Source organism: Gobio gobio, assembly GCF_949357685.1.
Source record: "Gobio gobio genome assembly, chromosome: 4".
NCBI classification, from domain to species: Eukaryota; Metazoa; Chordata; class Actinopteri; order Cypriniformes; family Gobionidae; genus Gobio; species Gobio gobio.
The window spans coordinates 32,380,836-32,408,507 of record NC_137100.1 but is presented as its reverse complement, the minus strand read 5'-3'; the positions used below and the strand labels follow the sequence as shown (position 1 = coordinate 32,408,507).

The 27,672-nt window shown below is 39.9% G+C and overlaps 1 protein-coding gene across 2 annotated transcripts; it reads right to left on the bottom strand.

Annotated features, from left to right (window-relative positions):
- Positions 1-217: 217 nt before the first annotated feature.
- On the bottom strand, positions 218-27,414 carry npr3 (natriuretic peptide receptor 3). 2 transcript variants are annotated; one of them, XM_079814351.1, is made up of 8 exons: positions 26,370-27,414; positions 17,500-17,622; positions 16,900-17,075; positions 5,068-5,203; positions 2,862-2,956; positions 2,583-2,703; positions 2,288-2,372; positions 218-2,085 (listed from the first exon to the last, which is right to left on the bottom strand). In XM_079814351.1, exons 1-8 carry the CDS (start codon positions 27,037-27,039, stop codon positions 1,974-1,976), a joined length of 1,518 nt encoding a protein of 505 aa, XP_079670477.1. In that variant the 5' UTR covers positions 27,040-27,414; the 3' UTR covers positions 218-1,973. The 2 variants fall into 2 exon arrangements, with proteins under 2 accessions (XP_079670477.1, XP_079670476.1); XM_079814350.1 differs by having other exon boundaries at positions 2,288-2,375; positions 26,370-27,364.
- Between the last annotated feature and the right edge of the window lie 258 nt (positions 27,415-27,672).

The following is a 27,672-nucleotide window of genomic DNA, read 5'->3' as shown; positions in this document are numbered from 1 at the left end:
CATTTGCACACACTCTCTTGGAGATCTATGAGGAATTTCAGACCACAGCTTTGACAGTCCACTGAATGGACACAAGCTCACAGAAAACATATCCACACTGTTGGTTGCGAATTTTAGACACTAAATTACAAGAGCAAAAGATGTGCTGCTCCGGACTTCCCAGGACGGACCCGTTGAAAGTTGAATGAGCCCCTAGTTGTAAACACAGAGACTCTTTAATTTCATAAATTGTCTTTTTAATTGGTCAATATGTATCAATCTAAATAAGTTACAATTCTTCTGAGTGTTTACAAACAAAGCCTTGCAAATATACTTATCAGATAAAATTTGCTCTGACAAGGCAGATATACTGTTTACAAAAAGGATTCTGTATATTTCACACAAGAAACAATGTTAAAATCAACACTAAGAAAAATGAAACCTCTACAAAAATATCAATAAATAACATCACATCTTATGTTGATACATTTACTTACATCAGTATACAATTGCCATCATACCAAGCCTGAATAAACCTCTCTATATTTTTTTTTTGATGCACAAACCATAAAGATTGGTTTTAAATGTGACATTTCACATTTACATCTCATCATCATTACTGAATCATCACAAATGTAAAAAATATACTTTATAATATGCTATTAAACTGATAGATTATTGATAACCACCTCCTGACAAAGACAATCTAAAGACATAAAGTTCAAAAAATGTACATGTGCAATATAAACTGAACATAGCTTTTCAAAATGTTTCGTTGATAGGTAGACCGGCTTCTGTTGTGTATAAAATCATATTGTGACACATATATATATATATTACATAACTTCCTCACAACCTCCTTTTTATCTTTTTAAACCAAACGAATTGCTTGCCTCTGCAGTTCACCTTCACAGATGTAACAAAGTGCAGGGCGATGAAGAATCAGGCATGATTTGAGCAGAATCATCTCTTCTTTGAAACATTTTCTGGCATTCAAAAAGTGTGATGTTTTACAATAAAAAGTGGGCTGTACAAAAGGGCTGACACAAAAATGCAATGGTGGAGGAGGTCTAAGGCAGACATTTTTGCTGCTATTAAAGCACGGCAAGTTTAAAGCAGAAATTCTTTCAATTTTAAACATCTTGACATAAAGGGACACAGTTTACAACAGTCGGTTTTATCAATTGAATCCTGAAGCGAGTCAGACAACATTTGGTTATGAGGCACCCAGCAGCGTGTATGATACTGTACATGGCAGTGTAAATCAAGATATGACAGAGAGCTGAAAATATATCCGATTATTATAATTAGTGACTAAAACCTATTGAAGAAAATCTGAATTTATAATCATAAATAAAAACAGTTTCAGTGTTTCAGCATGCAGCCATATTTGATATATCAAGGCTTGCTGAGATACGTGTTGACAGAGAGGAACATCATTTTAAAGTTCACATCAGTTTTTTTATTCATCAGTGCCTCCTGACCAAGTCTACAAAGAAGAAAGAATGGATGTTTATCAGTGTGTTCTACAGGACATTCTCTAAATTAAGTAAAAATAGCGTAATGCCGAGATCACTGGGGAGATTGTTGCGTTTAAAGTAAGCTTAAGTTCTGAGTATCACTCTTACAGTCCTCAATATTTCATCACCGCTTCTCCCCACCGACCCAGCAGCTGACCGGTCAGCCCACTCTTTTCTACAAAACTGACAGGCTTCTACAGAGACTTCCTCAAGATGAGTTGGGCAGGGAAAAAAGTTCTGTAGCTAAATTTTTTCTTTACAGAGAGTCAAGAAGCCTTCGAGCACTTCTCCAATAATTCAACTTTCCTGAGTTTACGAATTGAAGAGCAAGAAACATTTACAAGGAAAAAACACTACAGCATGTCTATAAATATTTCTGGGTTCCAGGGATGGTGTTTGATGAGCCCACAGACCCATTTGAGATGCACCTTCCCCGAATTCGAACACCCCCAGCAGTCGACTTACAACTTCAGACTACGCTGCTGAGAAGTTGGATCTGATGGAGTCTTCCCGCAACTGGCGGTGTTTTCCAATGTCACACTCTTCTCGAGGTGTTCTCCGTTCAATGGTTATCCTGTAATTCCTCCTGAGGAGCGATCAAGAACAATTTCATGAATGTAAATGTCAAGTATCAGCAGTACTAATAACTTTCTGTTATCTCAACAAACATTTTGGCACTTCATTTTGGGGAGATAGTTGTAAAACAATAAAACAGACAATTATATCATTATAATTAATACATTAGCCTTTTTTGTGATTAAAAAAAAGAAAACGTTTTTGGCCTTTACCTAAAGAAGTAGAATGCTATGAGGAGAGCCGTTCCCAGAATTCCCCCTACTATTAGCCCAGTCACTGCCGATACACCAAGTCCACCTGCTTAGGAAAAAAATGAAACCATTTATAAGGAAAGCTGCACATAAATTATATATATATATATATATATATATATATATATATATATATATATATATATATATATATATATATATATATATATATATATATATATATATATATACAACTCATGCGCATATCAAGCTGTTACAAAAAAGTGTCAGTTTTCAAGAAGCAGAGGTAATTTACATGATGCTTCAATGTGTTTTGGGGCTGGAGGCTCTGGTGCTGTTCGCAAGGAGAACCATTCCCTCTTAAAGCCCGGCATGGTATTGAAAGTTCCATTGGTGCCAAAGTAGTTCATGATAGTCTGAAGGTATAAAAAACATCTCTTTCCTTACTTCAGACATAATTCTGGCACAAACATAGTAAACCAAAGTGTGCAAATTAGTTTCAAATGATTGAATTTCAGTTACTGTCCTGACTTTTTTTTGGTCAAATAAAGCAGAAATTATTAAGCGCGCATACCTCGTACGTCCCTGCCTCTGGGTCTGTCATCCTAATGACAGAGAAATCCCCATTTCGGTCACCATTGGCATCTAGAGACACCTGGCCAGCAATGCCTGTATAACGGAATTTGAGGAATGAGAAAATTAATTAGTTTGAAGAGTCAAACATTCCAAGGAAAACACTAGCAAGAGTCGGCAAATTCCGGGTGGGCAATACAACAGGAAATCTCATCTGCCTCCTGCCATTTTTGTTGGCTTTGACTGCAGAAATGGTAATTTCATCTGTACATCTGTGTTCCTGAATTCTTGAGATTTTTAAAATATTATTTCATTTAGCAGGAAAACATGACCCTGTTCCTGATGATTCTGGCCGAGCAAAACATTGTTATTTCATGTTTAGTTGTCTTGCTGTGGTCATTGAGACTGGTCTAGGCCGCAGACATGTCTGAGCACTTATTTTGTGAGGGAATTTTAATGAATTACAGTGGCAAGAATACTGTTGAACACTCTGTTCAGAATTACAATAATGGGAATCAAATGTGGTGAATAATAATAATGGGAATAAAATGGGACTTGGTCAGTGTTCGGATTCCACTGTTCTTTTTGCACAAAATATGCATTACTATTTTCCTAATAATAGGCTTAGTGAAAAATATCATTTCATAGGATGTCAATTTGTTAAAAGGACAAAAGTGTTGCCAACCCACAAACCAATTTGTAGGTTTTCGTAAAAATTCCTATATACACTACCAATTAAAACTTTGGGTTCGGTAAGACCGTTTTTACGTATGTGTTTGAAAGAAGTCTCTTAAGCTTGCCAAGACTGCATTAATTTGATTTAAAAATACTGTGAAAACAGTACTATTGTGAAATATTATTTCAATTTAAAATAACCAGTCATTTTAAAACATCTTTAAATGTAATGTGATTGCTGAAGCTGAATTTTCAGCAGCCATTAAGGCCTGTTCACACCAAGGACGATAACAATAAAGACATAGTTCTAAAAATCATTTTAAAATGTAAAAAGTCCACACCACAACTATAACGATAATGGCACAGATGAACAATATCGTTGGAATTACTTTCAGAACGATTTTTTCCCAGCTAATGAGCGATAAAAACTTTGACAGCCAATCAGAATCCATCCTGCTTTAAAGAGCTCACGCATTTAAAGTGACAGTGACATAACTACTGCACTTAGAAAAAACAGAACAATATCATGCGTTGGTGTGGACGCTAATATAGTTATCGTTATTGTTACCTTTATAGTTCTTGGTGTGAACGGGCCTTTACTCCCGTCTTCAGCGTCACATGATCCTTCAGAAATCAATTAATCAATCAATTAATATTCAGATTTGGTGCTCAAGAAACATTATTATTTTAAATTTTGCTTAATATTTTTGTGGATACCGTAAAAAATTGTCTTCAGGATTCTTTGATAAACCGAAAGTTTAAAAGAAAAGCATTTGCTACTGTCAGTACAGACAAATTTAATGCATTTTTGCTGGATAAAAGTATTCATTTCTGTAAAAAATAAAAACTTACTGACTTTTAAATAAAAGTGTATACAGTATATTTGCATGTTGATGGTAAATAAGTGGTCAAATCCAATTCAATTAATTTGTACAATTTAAATAAACAGGTCATTGATCATACTACAAACTGAGTGTGCATACTGTTCATGTTATATTGCTTCCAAACCCTTCCTTGCTAATGTTACATTTTGTGGGTACTCCCAAAATCTCATGTATAAAATTACTGCTTTTTAAATGCATTTTGGTTTGTTTGAACAAGAAATTTCTGTACCCAAACTTTCATACATAGAACGTGCTGTTATGCAGAGGTCACATTCATAAGGCCTTATGTTAATTTAATGCTGCATCCCAACCTTAGATGCACACATGCAAAATCAGCCTGATTAACCCAAGGGTTACGCAAGTGTAATGTTTATTTTTTCATGTAATAATCTTATTCTGACATCGTCTGGCTAGTGCAAAGTTTCACTTGATTACTGCAGAGTTTGCTGCCACTGTTTACCTTCTCCGTAGCTGAACTTTAACACAAAATTGAACCAGTCAATTCTCATGCTTCTGAGTATATATTTGCATTTCAGAACTACAGCTGCTAATACATTTTTGTTATAAAATGCAAATGATGTCTGCCCAAGTCCAGTGTCCTTGGTACTTTTGCTTAAAAAACAGCACAGCATTTTTTCTCCAAAATACCTTCAAATGTCCTGTTCCACATGCTGTGTGTGATTTCCAGTCCATCCTTTTTCGTCAGACCGTTACTCATCACCTCACGCAAGGCAATTGCATACAGAAGCAAAGCATCATGGAACCCCTCCATAAACATATTGACCTGCAATGCAATAAAAGAGCAAGGTCTGAGGAACATTAGGTGAAGACAGCAAACATTTCTCAATCAAAATAACGTTTGCTTCTGAGAGAGACATCTCTTTCCATCAGTGAAACAGGGCAATATCCAGGATTTAACCTGCCATTAACATATTGGAGTAAGACAGAGAAGCGATATAATCCATCCATCCCTAAACCTGTTAATCCTCGGCAGGGTTTGCAGGGATGCAGGATGCCCATCCCAGCGTCTCAGGCCACAGGCGGCGGACGGCCTGGATGGATGGCCAGTCCATCAAAGGGCTCACACAAATCACACTCTGTCTGTATTTTAATATTTTATTATTATTTAGATATACTTTTGGCATCTTTGTCTTTATTCTGATATGATAGTGTAAAGGACTGACATGAAGCAAAGTGGAAGAGAGAGGAGACGGGATCAGGACTCGAATTCCGTGTTGGCGTGCTGCCCACGAGGCTTTCGCCTCTGACAATATTTTATTATTCAAATAGTAAATAGTATTTTAATAAACTAAATGAATAAATCAAAATACATAATTACATATTTCTGTAATTGTTTTATAAATTAGTAAATTAATAAAATACATTTGATGATTAAATTGTAAAAAAAAAAATACATTGAATACATGGATAATTACAGTACACATGCATTTATTTTCCACAATTTCATATTTGGCCCTCTATAACTCTCTTTGTTTGCTGGACAAATGTTTCTCAAACTTTATTTACATAGAACAAAAGAAGACATAGTAGACAAAAATGATGAAGCAAAGGTTATCGTGAGAGAATCCAAGAGCAGTTAATCAATCAATATCATATTTTAGTAAAACTGCAAATGAATGAACAACTGCATACAGTGTCTTCTAACATCAAGAGTGAATAAGATGGAGAGGATCCATAAACAGCACTGTCATGTTCAATGAAATGTTAACCAATTAAAAAATAATAAGGGCTACCCAGCCGCCATGAATACTGAGAAGCACATACTAATGGGTGCTCATGTTATGATACGGATTAATGGTCCGGTCCTGCCACAGAGCCGCATGCAGCATGTGCACAGCCCAAGGCAAACAATAGTAAAACCTGGGGCTTAGTCAGTCTGCGGCCCGGGGGAGATTCGATATCCGGCTGCCAAGATTACTGTATATTTACATTCACCCTCAACTGCCTAATAAGAGTGAAACAGCAGGAAAAGCTGATATAGTCATATGACTGTTTATATACATATTCATTTTTGGAAGCGTGAACAGAGGTGAAATCTCCGAGCATTCAGAGCATAACAAACCCTGCCGTGTTTTCATACAGAGCACAGCTTGCGAGTCAGCAACACAATGTATCGGACTAAACATTCCTCAAGCAAAAAATGTCATGGTTTCTCATTGCGAAACAAACCCTGCTTATATTTAAGATAAGGCACTATTGCTAACAGTTTGTTTTAAACTGATGCCATCTCAGTTCAAGAATGTGATATGAAAGAGATATAGAAAGAGATTTTGATTACATTTCTATTATTCTAACTCAGAAGTTACAGTAGAGGTCTCAAGGCCTGTCACCCTCGTTGAGATTTGTGGTTTTCCATCACAGTTTGTAGCATCTTTAAACGATAACGGGATTTCTTATGTAACAAAAATAAATAAATACACTGTAAGGGTTTCTTCCCTCTTTTAGTGCCAATTTAGCCTGGCTATTTTTGACTTGAAGTCTCACAATCTTAAATCACTTGTTTATTTAATAAAACTTATAAATTAGACTAAAGTCAGTTTCTAATATATATATTATATATACATATACACACACACACACACACACACACACACACACACACACACACACACACACACTGAACAAAATTATAAACGCAACACTTTTGTTTTTGCCCCCATTTTTCATGAGCTGAACTCAAAGATCTAAGACTTTTTCTGTGTACACAAAAGGCCTATTTCTCGCAAATATTGTTCACAAATCTGTCTAAATCTGTGTTAGTGAGCACTTCTCCTTTGCCGAGATAATCCATCCACCTCACAGGTGTGGCATATCAAGATGCTGATTGGACAGCATGATTATTGCACAGGTGTGCCTTAGGCTGGCCGGTGTATATATATATATATACACACACCATTCTGATTGTCTGGAAGGTGTGCAAAAAACGCACACATATTTCCAAGTTGAATCACTGTTCTATATTAATGCACTGTTTTCATTGAAGCACGGACACACATATGTCACTCGCACACAGAGAGCAGAGATCATGCTGCGCACAAAGGCAAATGACCATGGTATAAGCGGGATAATCCACGGCTAGCTGTGCATTAAACGATTGTAATGCACTTTGCATCAGGCTGTTCTTTGCCTCCACATCATGCATAAAAATTGTTTAATGCACAGCTAGCTGTGGGTTGTCCCTTACATATAATAATTTGAATACATAATATATAATGTTATGTGCTGAATTCCTCCATAGTTATTGGGAGGGAAGAGAGAACTGCATAACGGCATTAATTCATAATTGGCCCAACTGCAGTCATTAGACTCAAACAAGCCCTGCATCATTAGAGTGAATGTAACTCATCCTCAGGGCTCACTGGACTCACTGTTTTTACCCATAAGCCCGTTTCTGTTTATTTGGGCTGATTAACTTCAGGCTCTGGCATGAAAAGGTGCAACCGCATGTCAGTTTCCTCACCCTGGTGAAAAATTACCCAGTGTAGTCTCACTGTCACTACCAGGTATGCTGCAATGACAGAAAGGCCAGAACAGAACTTTTAAGACACCATCTATGGGGAAACAAATATGAAAAATGAAAGAAAATATAAATGACCCAATGGGAAATAATGTTTATTTCACACTTTTTTTTTGTTAACTTGATTTATTCATTTCCACAAAAATCTGTTAAACATGAATTCTTTCACTTATTTTATCTGTATGTATTATTTGTTTTTACTTATTTTCATATTTGTATTTCTTCATAATGAAATGCAACGAGAGAATGAAAGACAATCAACTGTTCAGACATCTATTTTGTATGTGAAGAGCTTCTAGTCATTTAGAATTCAGGTGCTGCAGAAGGACTTTTTCTCGTTGATTGAAGACCACTCGAAACCTTACATCATGAAGCCTTTCAGATGATTGGTGAAACCTCTTAAAATGATAAGAATCAAAGTCCAATTTCAGGGACTGAGTCATATATTCTATGATGACCTGGTGTAAAAACTTCACAGAAATATACACATCTTATACTTATCCATGTACCACAACTAAATTATACTGCACTGCTTAAAGCAACAGGTGAGGCAGCAAAATGTGTTTAGTTCTCTTAGGGCCAGATTCACTAACAGCTCGCAAACCCTAAAAAAAACTACTGTCAGGATTTACTAAAGACACGCAGTGAAAAATTAGCACTGAAAAGGTGTGGACAAAAGTTATTTTTGCGGCTGACTTTATTGCATTTTTAGGAGTTTCCCTTTCAGAAGCAAATTTCTGGGATGAAAATGTATTTAAATGAATCACGCAAACTATAAGTTACTGGTATTTGTGCCATTATTTATGAAATAATGAAAAAAAGCACATCTTAAAGCTGACAGTAATTTGCCCTGCTCTTGGTAGATTGCTTTGGTCATTATGGAAATGATTCGGCTGTGTCTGTGTTCTTTAATTTGCTTGTCATCAGTAGATTGTGCGCTGAACTTTTACACTTCCATTGCACTCTCATGCTAATTTGCCCAGTTTAGTGAATCTGGCCCTTATTATATTGGAGGACGAAATACAGAAACAAATCAAATAATATATTTTTTTTTTTTAAATGCAGGAATTATTAAATTAGTAGTGTAAATAAGATCAGTATATTAAATTAAATGTGCAAAAAATGTCATGTATATTTTTTTTCATTTCATGCATGTATTTTTTCACATTTCCTCATTTATATATTTTATTATTTAGTCCTCCATAGCACCCCTATCTTTCTGAAAAAACATTCCTTGAGCATTATTTACAATCAATTATAAGATTATATAGAGAAATGCGATAAAGTAAAGGATGCCATGAGAGAATTTAATTGGCCGTTATCACAGGTCTGTTCTGAAAACAGTGACACCCTCCACTGTTGAACAAATAGAGATGATTGAAGCGGAACGAACTGTCTGTAATAAGTCTGTGACTTCCTTTGTTTGTCTCATTTTAGCCAATCGGCCACAGTGTGTTCAGATCCTGTGAGATGGTTTTAGGGACCCATAATGGTCAGCAAAGTGGTTAACTGAATATCTTGTTCTAGATAATGGTTGTTGAGAAGGAAAGGAAAGAAGCAATCATGGGTGGCCTTAAAATTCATATGCAGTCTAGTGTATTGAGTTTGATCATCTCTAATGAATGTGCCTTGTTGCTTCACTGATCCTCCTTTGAAGCACTTCTGCTTCAAAGTACAGACGGAAATATACATCTTAGAGCCAGTCGCCAAGCATTATAGCCTCATTATTTGAAACTTAACCTTAAATTGCTCAACTTTAACACATATCACCTGAATTAAGAAGCTGGGATTGGATTATACACACCTGAGGAGATAGGTATTTTAGAAATGCTAAATCTGTGCAAAAAGAATTAATAGAGATTATTTGAGCCTCAGTGGTTTTGTCATGCTGGAACTTGATAACCTGCCGTGATGCACAGAGAAGGGCAAGCCGAAATGACATGAAAATTAGTAACAGATAAACCAGATGGCCAACAGATGACAAATATTACTAAGTAAGATAAAATACAGGTCAGTCTGATCAAATTCATGGTTTCCTTCTTTTGAAGAGATGATGTTTCTCAACTAGAAAAAGTTAATGATGCTTAAGAATGTTGCCTGTTTTTAGGATCATTTCAAAACATTTTCTTCTGGGAGCATTTTGCAAGTGGAAAACAAGAAGAAACACATAAAACATAAAATATATTATACTGTAATACATAAAACATGTTCCTAATGACTGTGGTAATCCAACACACCCACCTACTGGTCATCAGTGCATAAAAATACTTAGCATTTTCCACAGACTCAGTCATTTTAGTCACTATAAGGACATTCTGTACACTTGACAGCACCTTTGGATCTAAAACAGCACTTTTTAAATTCACAAATCTTGAACAGTGGAGCTTCTAGAATGTTAACAGTGGAAACTGCCATTTATCCAGGAGATTTACGTTCTGCATATGGGGGGCTCTTTGCAAATGAGTATGGCTGCATTTCCTGGCAGCTAGTATGAATTGCTAAAATCTGGGTGGATGCTCATAAGAACACCACTCACTGTAAGCCAATTCCAAAAAATGTATCACCTTCCTTAATGAATAAAGTGAGCATTCTTCATCCATCTCATTAATTCAGCATGAACACCGGCGTCAGAAAAAAACTGAGCTGATACAAGCGGCAGCTACAAGCAGAGGGCCAAGTTTGTGAAACATCATATTAGCCTGTGCTTATGTCAGGTAATGTTTCTCTGGGAAGTGTGCGCATACAATGAAATAATGGTGCTTGGCACACTGAAGTCTTGACATTCATATTCGGATCGAGAATGGGCTTTGTCTGAATACATTTCTATATGGTAGTGGTCCCCCACAAAGGTCCAGCTCAAATCTTTTGTGGCTCCTGTTGATACAGCAATTGAGCCAGTCAAAAGTGGCAGGGCCCCCACTGAGGTTATTAACCATGGCACTTCGATTCGGCCACAGTTTCCACTGTCTTTCTTAGAAAAGCTCTGATGGCTTTTCAAAGGAAGCTGACATGAGGGGGACAAAGAGCCAGACCAAAATATGGGGCCTGTATGAAACGCCAAGTCACTCCGTTCAAAAGCACTTAAAGTGTGAATGCACTGTATTCTGACTTTAAACTGGGTGAATAAAAGTTTCATCTGCTCTCTGAATATTGCAGGCCACAAAATGGATGGAATTGCAAAAAAGAGAAAAATGTAATTGATTGATTGAATGACTGGCTGATTTGGCTGTGTATTGTTAAAAGATAGTGTGTTGAAAAAAATAGCCAAGAAGGTTCTGCAAATTTTTCATGGATGGAAGTTTTTAGGTTAATCTCTTTTGCATTCCACCCCAATACAGTGTTAATACACCAAGAACAGCTTTATCTTGGCCAGTCCTTCGGGAATTTGCCGCTGGTAGATAGTAGGGGTGGTTCTTGGTAAAAAAAAAAAAATTGAACCGTACGGTTCTCCACCCACAGTTCGGCATGCACTAGCACCGTGGATCATCTCAAATCTGATGATGCATCTATAATATGGTTTCTTAAAAATAGCAATGTGTAAAACAGACAGACAGAGTTAGGTTATAGTATGTTTCTGTCGATGGATACACGTTCTGGCTTCCCAATACATTACAACAGCAATAATCAAAAAGCGTGGACAAAACAGTCACTCTTGAATGCAAGGGCGTATGCTCGACCATGACCCGGTCCTTTACGGCGCCATTACCCAGGTGTTGATAGCGCGTGAGCGCAGGTGAGACTACACGTTGTGTTTAAACTAAACTCATTTAAGCCTTGCCAATTCAAAAAATTCAAGAGCAAGACGCGAAAGAGAACTTGTGCACGCTGAGAGAAGATTTGTGTGTGTACTCTTTCAGTGCATTATTTCTTAAAGGGAAATAAGCCTTTTCATGCTGTCTATGTTTTTAATGTTAATTAAACCACAAATGACTAAGAAATCGCTCACTGCTCTTGACTGAATAACTTTTGTAACTTCATTAATGATTCATCTTTATTTAATTTATACAGTCATGATTATAATTTGCAATGTTATTTTATATCTGATTACTTTACTCAATTTCTGTACCTGAAAACTATTGTTAGATACCTGAAAAAACTGAAAAGCACTGTTTATTTTATATGCATCTTTGCTCTATTGTATGTATTTGTGCTGAACATAGCACATACTGAACCATACCAAAACCGGGACCCTAAAATGATTAAAAAAACAGAGCCGTGAGTGATAAAAACCGAACCGTGAGTAATTTGAACCGTTCCACTCCTAGTAGATAGTGTTTAACATGGGGTAGAATTCATTTTGGGTATATCAAACAGGCAATCTTTGGTCTTATTAATCTATTACTTGTTCCAGAACAAACCAATTTTGCTACGGGCAAGGTTAAGTTTCATAACTTTATATTTTTATTTAACTGAAATCCTGTACTATAACTAGCGCTTTTTTATTTCCTACTGTACAAACTTTTTATACTTATGTATATAACCCTTGTTCCCTGAGAAAGGGAACGAGCACTGCATCGGAACGACGAATTTGGGGACACTCCCTAAGCAACAGCGTATCTGAAGTCTGAATGAAATCATGCCAATCTTGATTGGTGTTGCGTCATGACGTAGCTATGACGGCATACCCGGAAGATACATAAGGGGAGCCTGTGCATAGTAACGGCAGTAATCGCGATGAAGCATGTGCTCCAGGCGTGCCGAGGTGTGGCGACGAGATGCAGTGCTCGTTCCCTTACTCAGGGAACAAGGGTTATATACATAACCCGAGCCGTTCCCTTTTGAGGGAACTCGCACTGCATCGGAACGATGAATTTGGGGAACGAGTACCCACTAGGCCACACCGAGGGTAGCGCCTGCCCTAGTGTGAAGCCGGAGACCGGGCACAGCTAGGACTGGAGCACCCTAGCACCAGGCGTCGCAGGGAGGTGCAAGCTATAGACAGCTGTACAGATCTCCTGTGCAGACTTCACTAAATATACATTATAAGAGCTCTGACCGGCAGAGCAGGTGAAGTCTCCCTTCTTCTGCTGTCACGTGAGGGGGAGGATGAAATGCCTGAAGAACCAAAGGCCTGACCACGCTTGATGGCACCTTGGGCACATAACAGGCCCTAGGGTGTAAGATGGCCTTCACTTCGCCAGGGGCAAACTCCAGGCAAGTCGGCGTAAGCGCCAAGGCCTGAAGGTCCCCCACTCTCCTCAGAGAAGTGATGGCTAAGAGAAAGGCCATCTTAAGGGTCAAGCTCTTTGGGTCTGCTGACTCTAGCGGCTCGAAGGGGGCCTCAGCCAATCCTTCGAGAACCACTGCCAGATCCCAGGTTGGGACTCTGGAACGAGCCGCAGGCCTCATCCTCCGAGCCCCACGGAGGAACCGTACAACCAACTGGTGCCTACCCAAAGGCCCATCACCCAACGGTGTGTGGAAAGCCCCAATGGCAGCCGCGTACACCTTGAGTGTGGACGGGGTAAGCCCTGCAGAGAAACGCTCTTGGAGGAACTCCAGCACTGGGCAGTTAACTGGGTACACCTCACGCTCTCTACACCAAGTGGAAAATACATTCCACTTGAGGCTGTACAGTCTCCTCGTAGACGGAGCCCTGGAACTGAGTAAGGTCTCTATCACCTCTGCCGATAGGCCAGCCTCTAGGTACCCGGCCCCCTCAGGGGCCAGACCCAAAGGTTCCAAATCTCCGGGCGGGGGTAAAATATCGTAACCGCCGCCTGAGATAGGAGATCCCTCCTCAGAGGAATCTCCCACGGCTGACCAGCTAGCAGAGCTATGAGAACCGAGAACAAAACTCGAGTCGGCCAACGTGGTGCTACCAGAAGTAGGCTGACCCCGTGTCGCCGGACCCTTCCAGGACTCCCGGGAGCAGAGCAATCGGGGGAATGCGTACAGACGCAGCCTCGGCCAAGTCTGAACCATGGCATCCAACCCCAGTGGGGCTGGATGCGTGAGGGAAAACCACAGTGGACAGTGGGACGTCTCTAGAGACGCAAACAGGTCCACTTCCACTGGGCCGAACCCCTTGCACATGGCCTCCACCACCTCTGGTCGGAGTCGCCACTCCCCGGGCCTCAGCCCCTGCCTCGACAGGATGTCTGCTCCCTGATTTTGGACCCCCGGGACATACCCTGATGGACAACAGTTTCCCTTGGGACCACAGGAGGATGTGATGCGCCAGTCTGCATAGAGGGCGTGACCTCAAACCCCCATGATGCCGTGCCCCAACCAGTGAGGGAGGCGTCTGTTGAAACGGATTTCCGGCAACAGGACGCTCCCAACACTGGCACCTGGGACAGAAACCAAGGTTTCTTCCATATGACTAGGGAACGAAGGCCACTGCGCGTTACCCTGATCATACAGAATGGATTTCCCCTCAAGGAAAGCCACCTGGTTTACTTCCGTATCAGGACATGGTGGCCGTGGAGGTCCGGGAAAAAGCTCCTCAGAGCTTTGTAGACCGCCAGCATTTCCAGGCAGTAGATGTGCCAGGAGAAATGCCGGGTCTCCCACAGACCTCTCGCAAAGCGGCCGCCATGACCACGTCCCAGCCAGTGAGGGAGGCGTCTGTTGAAACGGATTCCCGGCAACAGGACGCTCCCAACACTGGCCCTTGGGACAGAAACCAAGGCTTCTTCCATATGACTAGGGAACGAAGGCATCCGCGTGCGTGCGCGGGAAATCAGTGAGGCCCGAAGCGTCTTTGACGGCGGGAACACAGCACTGATTTCCCGAGAGCTCCTGGGGGAAAACGACCTCGGTCGCTCCTCCCGGGAGAGGGGGCTGGCCAGCAGGGGCCTCATCTAAGGGAGCAGCTCGACAGGGCCGCAACACTAGGGCGGACACAGCGAATAGCAATTGCCTGAACCTGATGTGTCCCGCAGGCCACAAGGCGGCGAGAACGACACCAACTTCAGGAGGGCTCCATCTTAGATGAATATCCAGTTCACAAGTTAAACACGGTTGGGTGACAGAATTAAAGTATCCAACTTATCAAAGTCGGATAACATGACACTCAATTCCTCGGAATTAAAATGCCATCATAATCACCAAAACCTGTGCCACCTGATCTGAATGACAGGCTGAATAAACTCCTCAAAGTCAGATAATATTTTAATTTAATTCCTCAGAATTAAATGCAGCCAAAATAAGGTGAAACATAATCTGAATGATAGGCTGAATATCTAACTCCTCAAAGTCAGATATTTAATTTAATTCCTTAATCATCAGACGACACTGTTTTATTTGTATTCATTTGGACTCATAAACCCTGCGTTGCCTCAGCAACGTGGTTCAAGCCATCATAATACAATTGGCTTTCATCCCTCGAGAAAAAAGCCAAACAGTATCAAACAATACGGTGAAACATGGTCTGAATGACAGGCTGAATATCTAACTCCTCAGAGTCAGATCATATTTCATTTAAATCCTCAGATTTAAATGCAGCCATAATCATCTGACGAAACTGTTTTATCGTACTATACGGACTCGTAACCCACACGTTGCCTCAGCAACGTGGCTCAAGCCGTTAAGCCAACCAGTATCTCATGCACACTGATCGCGTGTGTTCACTTTAATTGCAGACCCATAACCTGCGCGCTGCCTCGGCAATCGCGCTTATAGAATCTTGCATACATATAAAAGTGCTTATAACTTCGACTGCCTCGATGCTGAGCACGTCTAATTCCTCAGAATCAGACCGCTCAAGCATCGGGTCCTCCGCCCCGGGGGAAGAAGCCGTAGCGCGGGCTTCCACACGGGGAAGGAGAACATCTGAACTGTCAGACAAAGACTGGGAAGATGCCTCAGCAGTCCCAAGTCCCGCTGACAGTCCATCCGTGAGCCCCATGACTCACGAGGCTGGCCGGCCTCATCGAACACAGCCAGCCGAGAGCGGAGCAGCCTGAGTGTCAGCTTTCATATAATGCTCGTAAGCGGCTCCCTCGAGAGCCGCCCGAGCATGCTGAACTCCTAGACACTGCACACTAAGCAGGTGTGCATCCGAGCCCGACATGTAACGGGGACACGGATGCACACACTGCTTAAACTCTCTCACTTTTCAGTCGCCATTTCACACACACTTTCACTTTTTGACAAACAACAATAAATAGACAGACAGTTTCACAGAGAGCGCTATGCTGAAGAGCGATAACTGCCGTTACTATGCACAGGCTCCCCTTATGTATCTTCCGGGTATGCCGTCATAGCTACGTCATGACGCAACACCAATCAAGATTGGCATGATTTCATTCAGACTTATGATACGCTGTTGCTTAGGGAGTGTCCCCAAATTCGTCATTCCGATGCAGTGCGAGTTCCCTCGAAAGGGAACACAACATATTTGGTATTGAGAAAGGGTCCGTTAGTGATTGTGATTTTTACTTCAGTGAAAGTTACATACATTATTACACCATTAGATGGCAGCAAAGACGGTCTTCTTTATGAGTGAGTCAGTAGCAAAGACTTTAATACTAAAAGGGACTGAAACAAGTTTGTAAACAATAAGACATACCTTGAAAATGACTAGCACTGACAAAGACAAAGATATTGCTTTCCTCAGTGGACATTCAAACTGATTTTGTGATCATGAATATAAGATTGACCTGAAGAATATCAGCTAGATGCAGGTAATGCACTCGCTTAGTCAATCTCTCTCTCATAATACGCTATTCTACATAACACAAAAGTGACATTTTAGAATTAGTAACCGAGGCTTGGGCTCAACAGTTAAACTGTCAACTTGAGATTTGGACTGGAGATCTGAGTCCAATATGAACAGATATAAATAAAAAAGAAACAAAGATCTTTATATCTGCAAAGACCAGACCAAATACATTTGAAATCCAATAAAAGTCTTATATTTGGCTTTTGAATATGAAAGTATTCAATATATATTTATAACATTATTTTCAGTAATTTTGTTTCAAAGACTCACGTACAGCACTGCAGTCTTCACAAACAGGGATGCCCGACTGCTGTAGTGACCTTTTCATTTCCATGGAGAAGTCTTCAAACTCTGGTTTAGTGGACCGAAGCAATGTTACAATGTTAAGAAAGCTGTAGGCAGCCTTGGCCTCATTGTCATATTTGTCTCCTCTCATCCAGGATCCATCCCCTGTGAAATAATGTTGTGTTTTTATTGTATTAAATTCACCTTCACATAAACATATTGCAAGATCTGCTATAGAAAAGTCCATCTCTCAAGATAAGGACATTATACAAGCATGTTTGCCTGTGTCTACAGATAAAACCTCAATGACAATGGGTAAAATATCTACTCTGTTACTTTTACTGCAACAATGAGGCTTTTAGATATGCACAGTAACATCCTGGACCTGGACACTAGACAATATCCAGGCGCTATTGTGTTGAGCCAAAGATCTCTTGAATGTAATCTCTATGAAGCAGAAGAGCTGCAGATAGCTTCATTGTGCAACAGGATCATAGGACATTCTCGTCTGACTATGGCTCATCTTGGGAATAGAGATAAGCTCTGTAATCAGTGCACAACAACTATGAATACAGCAGTGTAGCTTTACCATAGGAAGAGGAGTTGAAGAGCTCGATGTTGAAGAAGATGTGGCTGTCGCTGGTTAATTTACGTCGATGAGATGCCAGCATAAGCTCTCGTACTGTGTCCGCCTTGGCACACATAATCACCACTGCAAAAGGACAAGGAGCAGAGTGTTATTTGCAATTCAAAACAACAACTTTCAGCTACCATCACCACCTAATGTATAATGTCAAAAGCCATTTATGTATAGGGTGGGGAGCCCAAAAAATAATAAACAAAAAATAAAATAATAACGTGACTGATATTTATGGCATTCGGTTCCTGCATGTACCTTCCACTGATAACGATGGAACACTGTACTAAAACACTCTGAAATGTTAGTCAGCACAAAAGATACAGAGCTCACAGTAAGCGAATTACTCTTCTGAGCAGGTTCTTTTTGCTGAATACAACACAGAGCGTGACCAGTGAAGTCTGATCAAGTTGGAGCAGTTTCTCAATGAATCGGACTCACTTACTGAACCAAATGTCATTGATTTTGTCATTTAGAACTCCAAAAACTGATACAATGTTAAAGGTGCACTGTGTAAATTTAAGCGGCATCTAGTGGTGAAGTTGTGAATTGCAACCGCCAACCACTCGCCCCTCCCTTTTGTCCGTTTAGTGCTACTGTAGAAAAAAATGGCCATTTCACTGTAAGGGGACCCGCTGTGTATGTAGATAGAAATGGCTCATTCTAAGGTAATAAAAACATAACGGTTCATTATGTAAGGTCTTTATACAACACTGAAAACATAGTTATTTATATTATATTGCACATCTGTTAATAGATCCTCATAAATACTACACACTGCACCTTTAAGGCTTGTGAGACCTAAATCAGTTACTGGCTGGTTGTTTGTATGATAATAGTGTACCGGAACCGGAATCATTAATTCCCTTACGTTTCCCATTTCTATTTATAAAGCACTGTGACCTCATAAGAGTTTTACCATGAATCCAACATGCATATTAATAAAGTATTATCGTCTTGATCCTGAGATGTGCTCAGTGCTGTTCATTTACAATTTATTATGACCTTTATGCTACTGGCCAGCTTAACAAGAACATGTGGCATTGATTCAATTATGTAAGCACAAGCCTTTAAGTACCATAGAATAGCTTATTTTTGAACTGGTCTAACAGAAATACAGTGTCAGGTACGAAATATTTTCCCAATGGAGCAAGGAGGTCAAGAATAAATAAATAAACAAACAAGCAAGCAAACAGAGTTTTTTTTTTTTTTTTTAAGGTTGCAAAGTGTCCCATAAATAGGAAGATTCAGAGGATTGGAACTTTCCCCACAGCTCAGTCAGTGTAATGCGCTGCTTGAAATATCCTCAGCTGAGTGGGACAAACTTCACCTCAGTATTCCTGCACTATAGCACCCTTTAATTACAGAGCGCACAGCACACTACAGGCCCTGTGTTGGCTTTCCAGCGATTCCATGGGGTACAGCTTCAGCCAGCAATATTTCAAAAATCTGGATTTTCCCACTGACACTAGTTACAAATGAGCTGAGGAATGCAAAGGGGCAACACATGGCACACTTACCGTTGGTTGCGCCGCATTTAATGCACCTGGGGGTCTGTATAGACGCATAGTGTGAACGTGCACATGGAAATAATATCGCTGTGCAAACTTGTGCTATATCGCTACTGAGTATAAGGGTTTACTGTCTTGCCCCTCTGTCTGACTTTGGCAGCATGGCACAGAATGCAAAATAAGCATGGCTATAATGACATATATCTGGCTTAGTAAATTCCCTCCCTGAGGACCACTCAGCCAGTTTGCGCTTCTGTGCTCACGTGAGTCACGTCATTCACTGTCAAAAAATTGCAACACAATATTCCATCCTCATTTAGCATCGGTGTGGAGATCTGACAAAATAGATGTTTATATACGTTTAGCTTAGACATATGATGTTATAAAATAGTATTTATTATAATAGTGATTAATACATCTACAACTTTTATAGGTTACACATTTTTCACGCTTTCTAAGCACTCTATCAGATGCAGATGATATTTAAGACATATTGGACCCACTCACTTTTACCGTCTCTAATTCAGCACGTTTGTTTATCTACCCCAAAGCGTTAAACACGTTATTATTAAACACATGTTAGAAACCTTATTTCCACTTTTCAAATATTTTCTTAATATTTTTTTTTATTTTTAATAAATGCCTTTCCGGTCTGATATGTGATGGGAAAAGGGAGTAGAGTGAGTTTGGCAAAAGACGGATTCGAACCTCGGGTCGATTTGCGTCAAAACTTTCTTCCATGTGCCTTACCCCTCCACTATTGCTGCTGTATATAATTTGGTGTCTTCTGTAATTTTGTCTGGCCAGACGTTTAGTAATCAAGGTGGGCTATTTGCACGTAATGTAAATATCATCTACTCCAGTAAAGATTTTCTTGGGGAGGACCCACCCACATTTTTTTTGGCTTCCGACGCCCATGTCCACACTTAAATCTCAGATGGCCAGTGATTTATCTTTTATGAATCGTTAAAATATTGGTGTCCGGAACACTGAGCCCAAAGTACACCTTGTGTTTTCAAAAGCTTAGCTGAAAACTGTAGGCCTATTTCTTATGTCATGACTTAAGCAGATTGTTGACACTCATCTTTCCATCATACCTGACTTGTATTTGATATGGAGCACAAAACACTCCCACTCTACAGTCTTTCAATAAACAGGTGATAATTCTTTTTTTTTTTTAATCAGCGCTCGTGCAGGCTGGGCCATGTCATTAAAGTTATCTGTATTTTATTAGACTTGCCTCAGCTGTGCCAACCGACACGCCGCAGCCTCGTGCAACAGGTTTAAAACTGCATAACGAAGACTGACACCAACAAAAACAAGGGCTTTGCAATGCCCAATGAATCAAATCAGGCGTCACGGGCGCTGGAGAATGTCCCAATGACGTTCTTTAAAGATGACTGCAGGCAAACAAAAAAACTATTTGGCAATCTGTACTGGATTCTTTTTATGAAAAACTGTGTGAGAGAGTAGATACTGATGAATGCTGTTATTATAAGCAGCCACATAAATCAACTTGCTTACAGTACATGCTTGTTTCACTGACCACTGAACACAGTTGCAGTCTGCATTTTGAAGTTAAAATTATATTCCGAAAAAGAAAACAAGCCATCAGTAGTGAAAAGAAGTAATTAAAATGTACAAACTCATAATGTAATTTATTCGTTTGACACCCAGATACATTTAAGCATCTTTGCCATCTGTACTGTATCAGTTCTCACTACTACAGTACTTACACCACTGCAGCCTTTCATGAGCAGCCAAACAATGAAGCATCTACCATGCCTGGAATACTAATTTCAATGCCAGCAATCTACCTCATGGAACAGGCTGCATAATTTAGCATACAAATATATGCTAATTTATACAGTGGCTATGTCAGTAATTTATGGTAATATAAACACAAACTTTTATGATAATAGTGCTATAGCCAACTATCTGGTCACTTGTCACAAAGCTTTCAAAAATGTAATTTTTTACATGATGTTTCCTTTTTGAAGCTCTTTAAATAACAGTACTGAACTGCTGCTCTATGGCTGTGTTCTCAACTGGTGGGTCACAAGTCTGTTGCTAAATCCCAGTAATACAATGCAACTAACCATATAATCATTCATGTGCACCCTAACATTTTTAAGCTAACTGGATTTGAATGTAGCTTCCAAAAGACAAAAAAATAAGATTGTTACATTTGATAACAATCCATTTGAAGCATACGATCACACCGGTGTGATTAAAATGTTCAGTGCGTCACGTGACAACTGCTAAATGCACATCTGCATTCGCGTTTTGGCTGGCGCTGAGCCAATTTTATGCACTATTTTAGGTTTCTGACATTTAAATACAGATAAGTACTAGCAAAAAACATTTATAGTTTGTAAAATATACACTGATGTCGACAATAACCCTTTCAAATAAAATGACGTTACGTGTTTTATTGACATCTGATATTTTACACATCACGTAGGTATCTACGTGAGTTTAATATAATCTTAGAATATTACAAAATTAATAATGCTCCAAAGTTGTCGTCTTTTGGTGAATTTCTTACTTTTGAAGCTAAAATATGTCCCACAGCCTACATGATTATGGTGCAAAACCATAGATTTTGTTTGTGTGAGGGTGGTTTGGGGAATCGGTCCAAAATTTTACAAAATAAAAATGTTTAGCCTTCTATTAAAATTACTTTTAGGCCTACTAATAGATAAACTCAGTGTACGCTAGGTAATGGAGGACGTTAGGTTTGCAGGACATCAAAGAACAGCCTCTAATTCACAAAATGGCCTGTACAACGCTGAGTTAATGTGCAGTTTGCCTTGAGGTGTCAGTGCTTATATGCTTTAAATTTGTTTCTATAAGTTACAAAATTCGTGGAAGACTGAATCGATACAGGTATTATAGAGCTAAATATTCGTAATATTCCATAGCGACAGTAAATGCTTTAATGTATGTTCACGCTTCGATCATTCAAAAGTAGGCTATATTCAGATATGATGACATATCAGTAGATAAGTATTACAGTTAAAGGGTTAGTTCACCCAGAAATGAAAATTCTGTCATTATTTACTTCCCCTCATGTCGTTCGACACCTGTAAGACCTTTGTTCATCTTCGGAACACAAATGAAGATATTTTTGTTGAAATCCGATGGCTCAGAAAGGCCTCCATTGGCAGCAATGTAATTTGCACTCACAAGACCCATAAAAGGTACTAAAGACGTCGTTACAAAGTCCATCTCACTAGTGGTTCTACAATAATAAAAAAAAAAAAATAACGACTTTATTCAACAAGTGCTTGTCTTCCGTCTAGGCCTCAGACGTGAACTCACGAAGCACCACAACGCATGTGTGAGAATAGAGCCGGCGTTCTGACACATGACCCGGAAGCGAGGAGCTTTGTTTACGAGCAGAGGAAGATGCGCCATATCTAAGCTGTTGAATTCTACATTGATCGTGCTTTAGGTCTTGGCGTAGTGGTCAAAATGGGGCAAAACTGTGCATTTCCTGGATAGCCGAACGCCGGCTCTACGTCATATTCTCACGCATACGTTGTGGTGCTTCGTGAGTTCACGTCAAAGGCCTAGGCGGAAAACAAGCACTTGTTGAATGTCGTTTTTTTTTTTTTTTTTTTCGCACAAAAACTATTCTCGTCGCTTCATAAAATTATTGTAGAACCACTGTAGTGAGATGGACTTTAAAAAAACGTCTTTAGTACCTTTTATGGGTCTTGTGAGTGCAAAATACATTGCTGCCAACGGAGGCCTTTCTGAGCCATCGGATTTCAACTAAAATATCTTCATTTGTGTTCCGAAGATGAACAAAGGTCTTACGGGTGTTGAACGACATGAGGGTAAGTAATTAATGACAGAATTTTCATTTTTGGGTGAACTAACCCTTTAAAGCTAAAGTACATTTTTATTGTACATTTTTTCATTTTTTCAACATGAAACTAAATTTGTGAGCTTGCAATTGAGTGTATGAAAAGGGGTGGAGTTCAAGAAGACTAAATGATTGGACCTTCGTCACAGGGTCCCCAGTGAAGATCCTGTGGACAGGTTGCTTGAAATTCCCACATCCTTGAAAACCAAGCGTAGCGTTAGTTCTGGCAGGTCACATTAGTCAAGCTCGCAGCAGCTGACTGTCAGCTGATCACGTCTACCTATAGGAATATGATGCCTATCACAGCATGCATATATAAGGTGTGTTTGACATCGGCTGCTGCTGGATGTATCCGATCGGTGAGAGTTGCTGCGTGCAGGCGAGGAGGAGCTGCAAACGGAGACGTGAGGTCGGACACTTTGTGCTTCCCCTAGTGTCGCTCACGTTGTGTTTGCATACCTTATCACAGCTGAAGTTAAATAAATGCAATTATATTTGTCAAATACACAGATGTTTCAGATACATTTTTATTCAATACTTTAATGTACTGCTTAATACAGTGTCTGTTTGTACAGGAAAAAACTTTAACATACAAAAGCCTACACTATCAATGAAGTGGGGTCTGCATTTTTATCAGTTTTATTTATATAACATCTCTACTACATGAAAAGAGGTTTTACTGTAATAAAAAAAATCAGATTTGTGAGCATTAGCACACGTAAATGTTGTAATGCGGTGAATCCGGCCAATCGTGGAACAGCTTTGTCGTCATCAGAGCTCGTGCAATCGCTCTGTAGAAGCTGCACAAAATGCACTAGCTGGCTGCTCTCGAATCGCTCTCACTGCACTTTGTTGACATACGTCACTGTCACGTGGCGTCGGCGCTACCTCAAGTCGGACAAAATTTCTAACCGGCATGCACTGCTTCAAGTCAGCCGCCAATTGGTCTGCGCATCACTGCGTTAAGTTGAACAAGCCTATTAGCTCCTTCAGTATTATCAGCTGCTATCGCGTTTCTCTGGAGCTAATTACCCATCTCCATCCCCAGCTCCTCCTCTCATCAGTCAGGATTTGGCATTCTGATTCCCCCTGAATCACACTAATTAGGTGGTACATTTTAATATTAAATATTTAATATAGAACCATACTGCCAATCTAAACTATATGCTAATTGTCTATCATCTTTGACGATAGTGGTTTTGATAAAACTATGCATACCATACTGTAGTTGGAAAAAACATAAACCAGACTACAGTAAGAAATTTTGGCCATACTGCTCATTTACTGTAAAGTGTAAACAATATAAAAATTCTCGTGAAATACTCTTTTGCAGAGAAATTACACCTTGGAGTGTATTCTGTGACTGTAAATGTGGACGATTTCGTATTTCACGGTACAGGTGGCAACCCTACAGAACAGGCTTGAAACAGATGTCACATTTTGCCCTGAGTGTTTGGGTGGTGGCCTGAAAAATGCATCCCATCACTGAGATTCCGCATTCAAATCTCTGCACGGCCTGTGATGGACAGATCAAAGGAAGCATATGTCATTATTTGAGGAGCATTCCATACTTGAACATTCATAGTTGCTGAGGGGGATCACAACATGTCGAGGACCTCTAGGTGCTGTGAACTGGTAAAAAAGGGAAAGAATTATAAAAAGCCTCAAGAGCTGTTACCCTGTCAATGTTAGTGTCAAAACAGCCTCAAGACAGCATTAACCTCCTACCCCGTTTCAGTCATTCCATACTGACATTTTCAGAATTGGTGGAACATTCCTTTAATGACCAGCGTTCACGCAATATGCAATATTCGCTGAAGAAACCTAAGATGTTCATTTCAATGCACGGGACTGTCTTAGGAAAGTGATACTGGGCCCCTGTATTGAGGGATGGGTGTATATTTTCTAAAATCGACAACATCCTTGCTAGGAATGTCAGAAATGCACTGTTTATGAAACAGGATCAGTAAGGTGGTGCACAGTCAGACTTTCTGTGAAACACCACTGATTTGGGGCAGACGGATATGATGTTTGAAAGAAGAATAACAGCAGACAGTTCATAGTTTTGACAGCAGGCATATCTTTTAGCGCCACGATGTATCCAACACCAATAGTAGCAGTGAGCTCCAGGGAGGGTGTATCCTCTCTGGTTATTGAGAATCAGCCAGGCAGACAGCGCATGACTTTACTCGCCATGAGAAAAGCTGTTAAAAAGTGCTTGAGGATGTCTAGAGGAGCGCTAAAGCCTACAATTGCTCCCCAAAATTCCGACTGCTCTTGCTCAGTGTTGACCGCCTGTCAAAATTTTTATCATTTTTTCCACAGGCTCTCTTATGCACTGCAACTGACCTCTTTACAGACGGGGAGCTCGAGGAGTTCAAAAAGCCCTAGTTAGGAAAATATATGCATTTGACATGTTTGTATATTGCTCTTGTCTGTTGCAATATGCTCCAGATTGAGATTGCATTATCATTTGTTATTATACAACGCTTGTTCCAGTTTAAACTAAAAGTGACTTAATAAGGAAGTGTGTGACCAGGAGCAATACTTTGCAAATCCACCCTTTTGACCTGTGAATACCTGAGTTGAGTCACAACTTACTGCAGAGAACAAGCTACTGGTGAAAAAAAATTCTTGACTGCAAAGAATTTTTTGAATGTTTTTCAAGCTAATATTCTCTATAATGTTTTTCAAGCGTTTGGTCGGTTACGTACCCCTACAGTACAAACCTTAAGTACCCCTTTATCAACACCAAATCTGAAATGTGTCCCATTTACATCATATTAAACAAACTCCTTCATTTGTAAACATGCAATCTTATCTATTTCGTATCAATGTGGATTACTACCACTTGTGGTGAAGTCTAATAGTTAAAATCTTGTCTAGTAATTGAAATGTGTCTCTCCAGAGACCTTCACCTGTTTGGAGTAATTGAAAGATACCAGGCGCAAACCCAACAAGTTGCCATCCATTCCACTTGTGCAAATTATCACATGGCAAGAAACTTCTCCAGGGGATTGTGCTTTTAACAAATGTACTGTAAGACACTTTTGGCATCTATGGCAAGCCGTTTTATTCCTTAAAACTATTAATCGGTAGTGCTTGTAAAGCCAAAGTATTGGGATATAAGAAAACAGAACTAGCACCTATTGAATAGTTACTAGTAAAACTAAAATAGGCACCAGCAACAATAGGAATTGGAAGTATGAAGTGAATGCTTAATAACAGAACCACAGATCCCAATGCAATGCAATGCCAAAAACGTGCAACTTTTTACATGGATGCATATACGTGACTAATTAAATACATACTAGTAGCCTATCTATAAGTATTAAACAAATAATTTTTTTATTTATTTACAGAAACAAAATAGATACTGGTTCGTCTTGGTGAATACATGTTAAAACGGCTTGCCGTAAAGCATTTGGTACTCGTACCTTCGCTCCCGTAGACGGACGTGATGATCCCGTCGGCGTCTGCTCTCTCCTCGTTCGAGTTCAACACAGCGAAATCTGTGACGATGTGGTACTCTGAGAGCACCATATAAACCCCCTCCATCGTAAAGTAACAGTTTCTCTCGTCTTTATCATCGTCGTAAATCAAATATGCCGTTCTCCAGGCGAAACGCTCGAATAACGCCTGAAATGTCTCAGCCATTTTCGGGTAAGTTGGTGCGATTCGTGTTAGATGAGAGAACTCGCTGTTTTTCCTGCTGAAGCCGGTGGCCAGAGCACCTGCTGAGATCACCGGGATGTTCCAGTGGGATGCCACTCTCGTCACCGACGCTGCCGCGTACTCGCACACCGGACCGAGGACCAGGTTGGGGCGCTTGTCTCTCTGCTTGTCCACGAGCGCGTAGAGAGCGTCCATCCCGCACGCGGAGTTCTCATAGCGCACATTGAATGTCAAGCCTGCAAACAGCTCTGTTCTCTCGAGGGTTTTTCTCGCGTACTCAATAGCCGGAGAAACTCTCGCGAAAGAGAACAAGTATGTGTTGTTGCGAGGCAACATGACCATCACGTCGATGTTGTCATTCAGTGCACTTGTCCTGCCAGGCATCATGAGCACTACCCAAATGGACAGACATAGTGACATGAAACATGACATCTTTCACACCAATGAACGAAGTAACTTTTTTTTTCTTTTTTTGCAAAAAGCCAAAGCTTTTTAAAGATTTTTTCTCTCCCAAGTAGGTTGCTATATAAATTAAGACGTATGGCAATTAACTTAGTATGGCAAAATCCCACTCTTTCTGTTATAAGTGTGTTATGTCGTGTGTGTCTCTCCTGCAAGTCTCTTCAGAGCCCCTCTCTCTTCCCCTGTTTGGAGTCCTCTTTGGGTCTCTGTCTAACTCTCCGCTTGCCTGTGTAATTACTCTTGTTAGGATGTGTGAAGTGTGCGGCTCGGCTGGTCACCACACACGCTGCAGTTCAGGAGGAATTTTCAAGCATCCTTTAATTATTATTCCTGCGTCATCACTGTGCAGCCCGCCCCCCTCCTTAAAGCTACAGTGTCGCAATTCTTGACAGCCCACAACTTCAGCCTGGATTAAATGATCAAGGTATAGTGCACAAACTACAATTACAATTACAATTTCATTTTATCTATCTATCTATCTATCTATCTATCTATCTATCTATCTATCTATCTATCTATCTATCTATCTATCTATCTATCTATCTATCTATCTATCTATCTATCTATCTATCTATCTATCTATCTATATTAATTATTCAAATG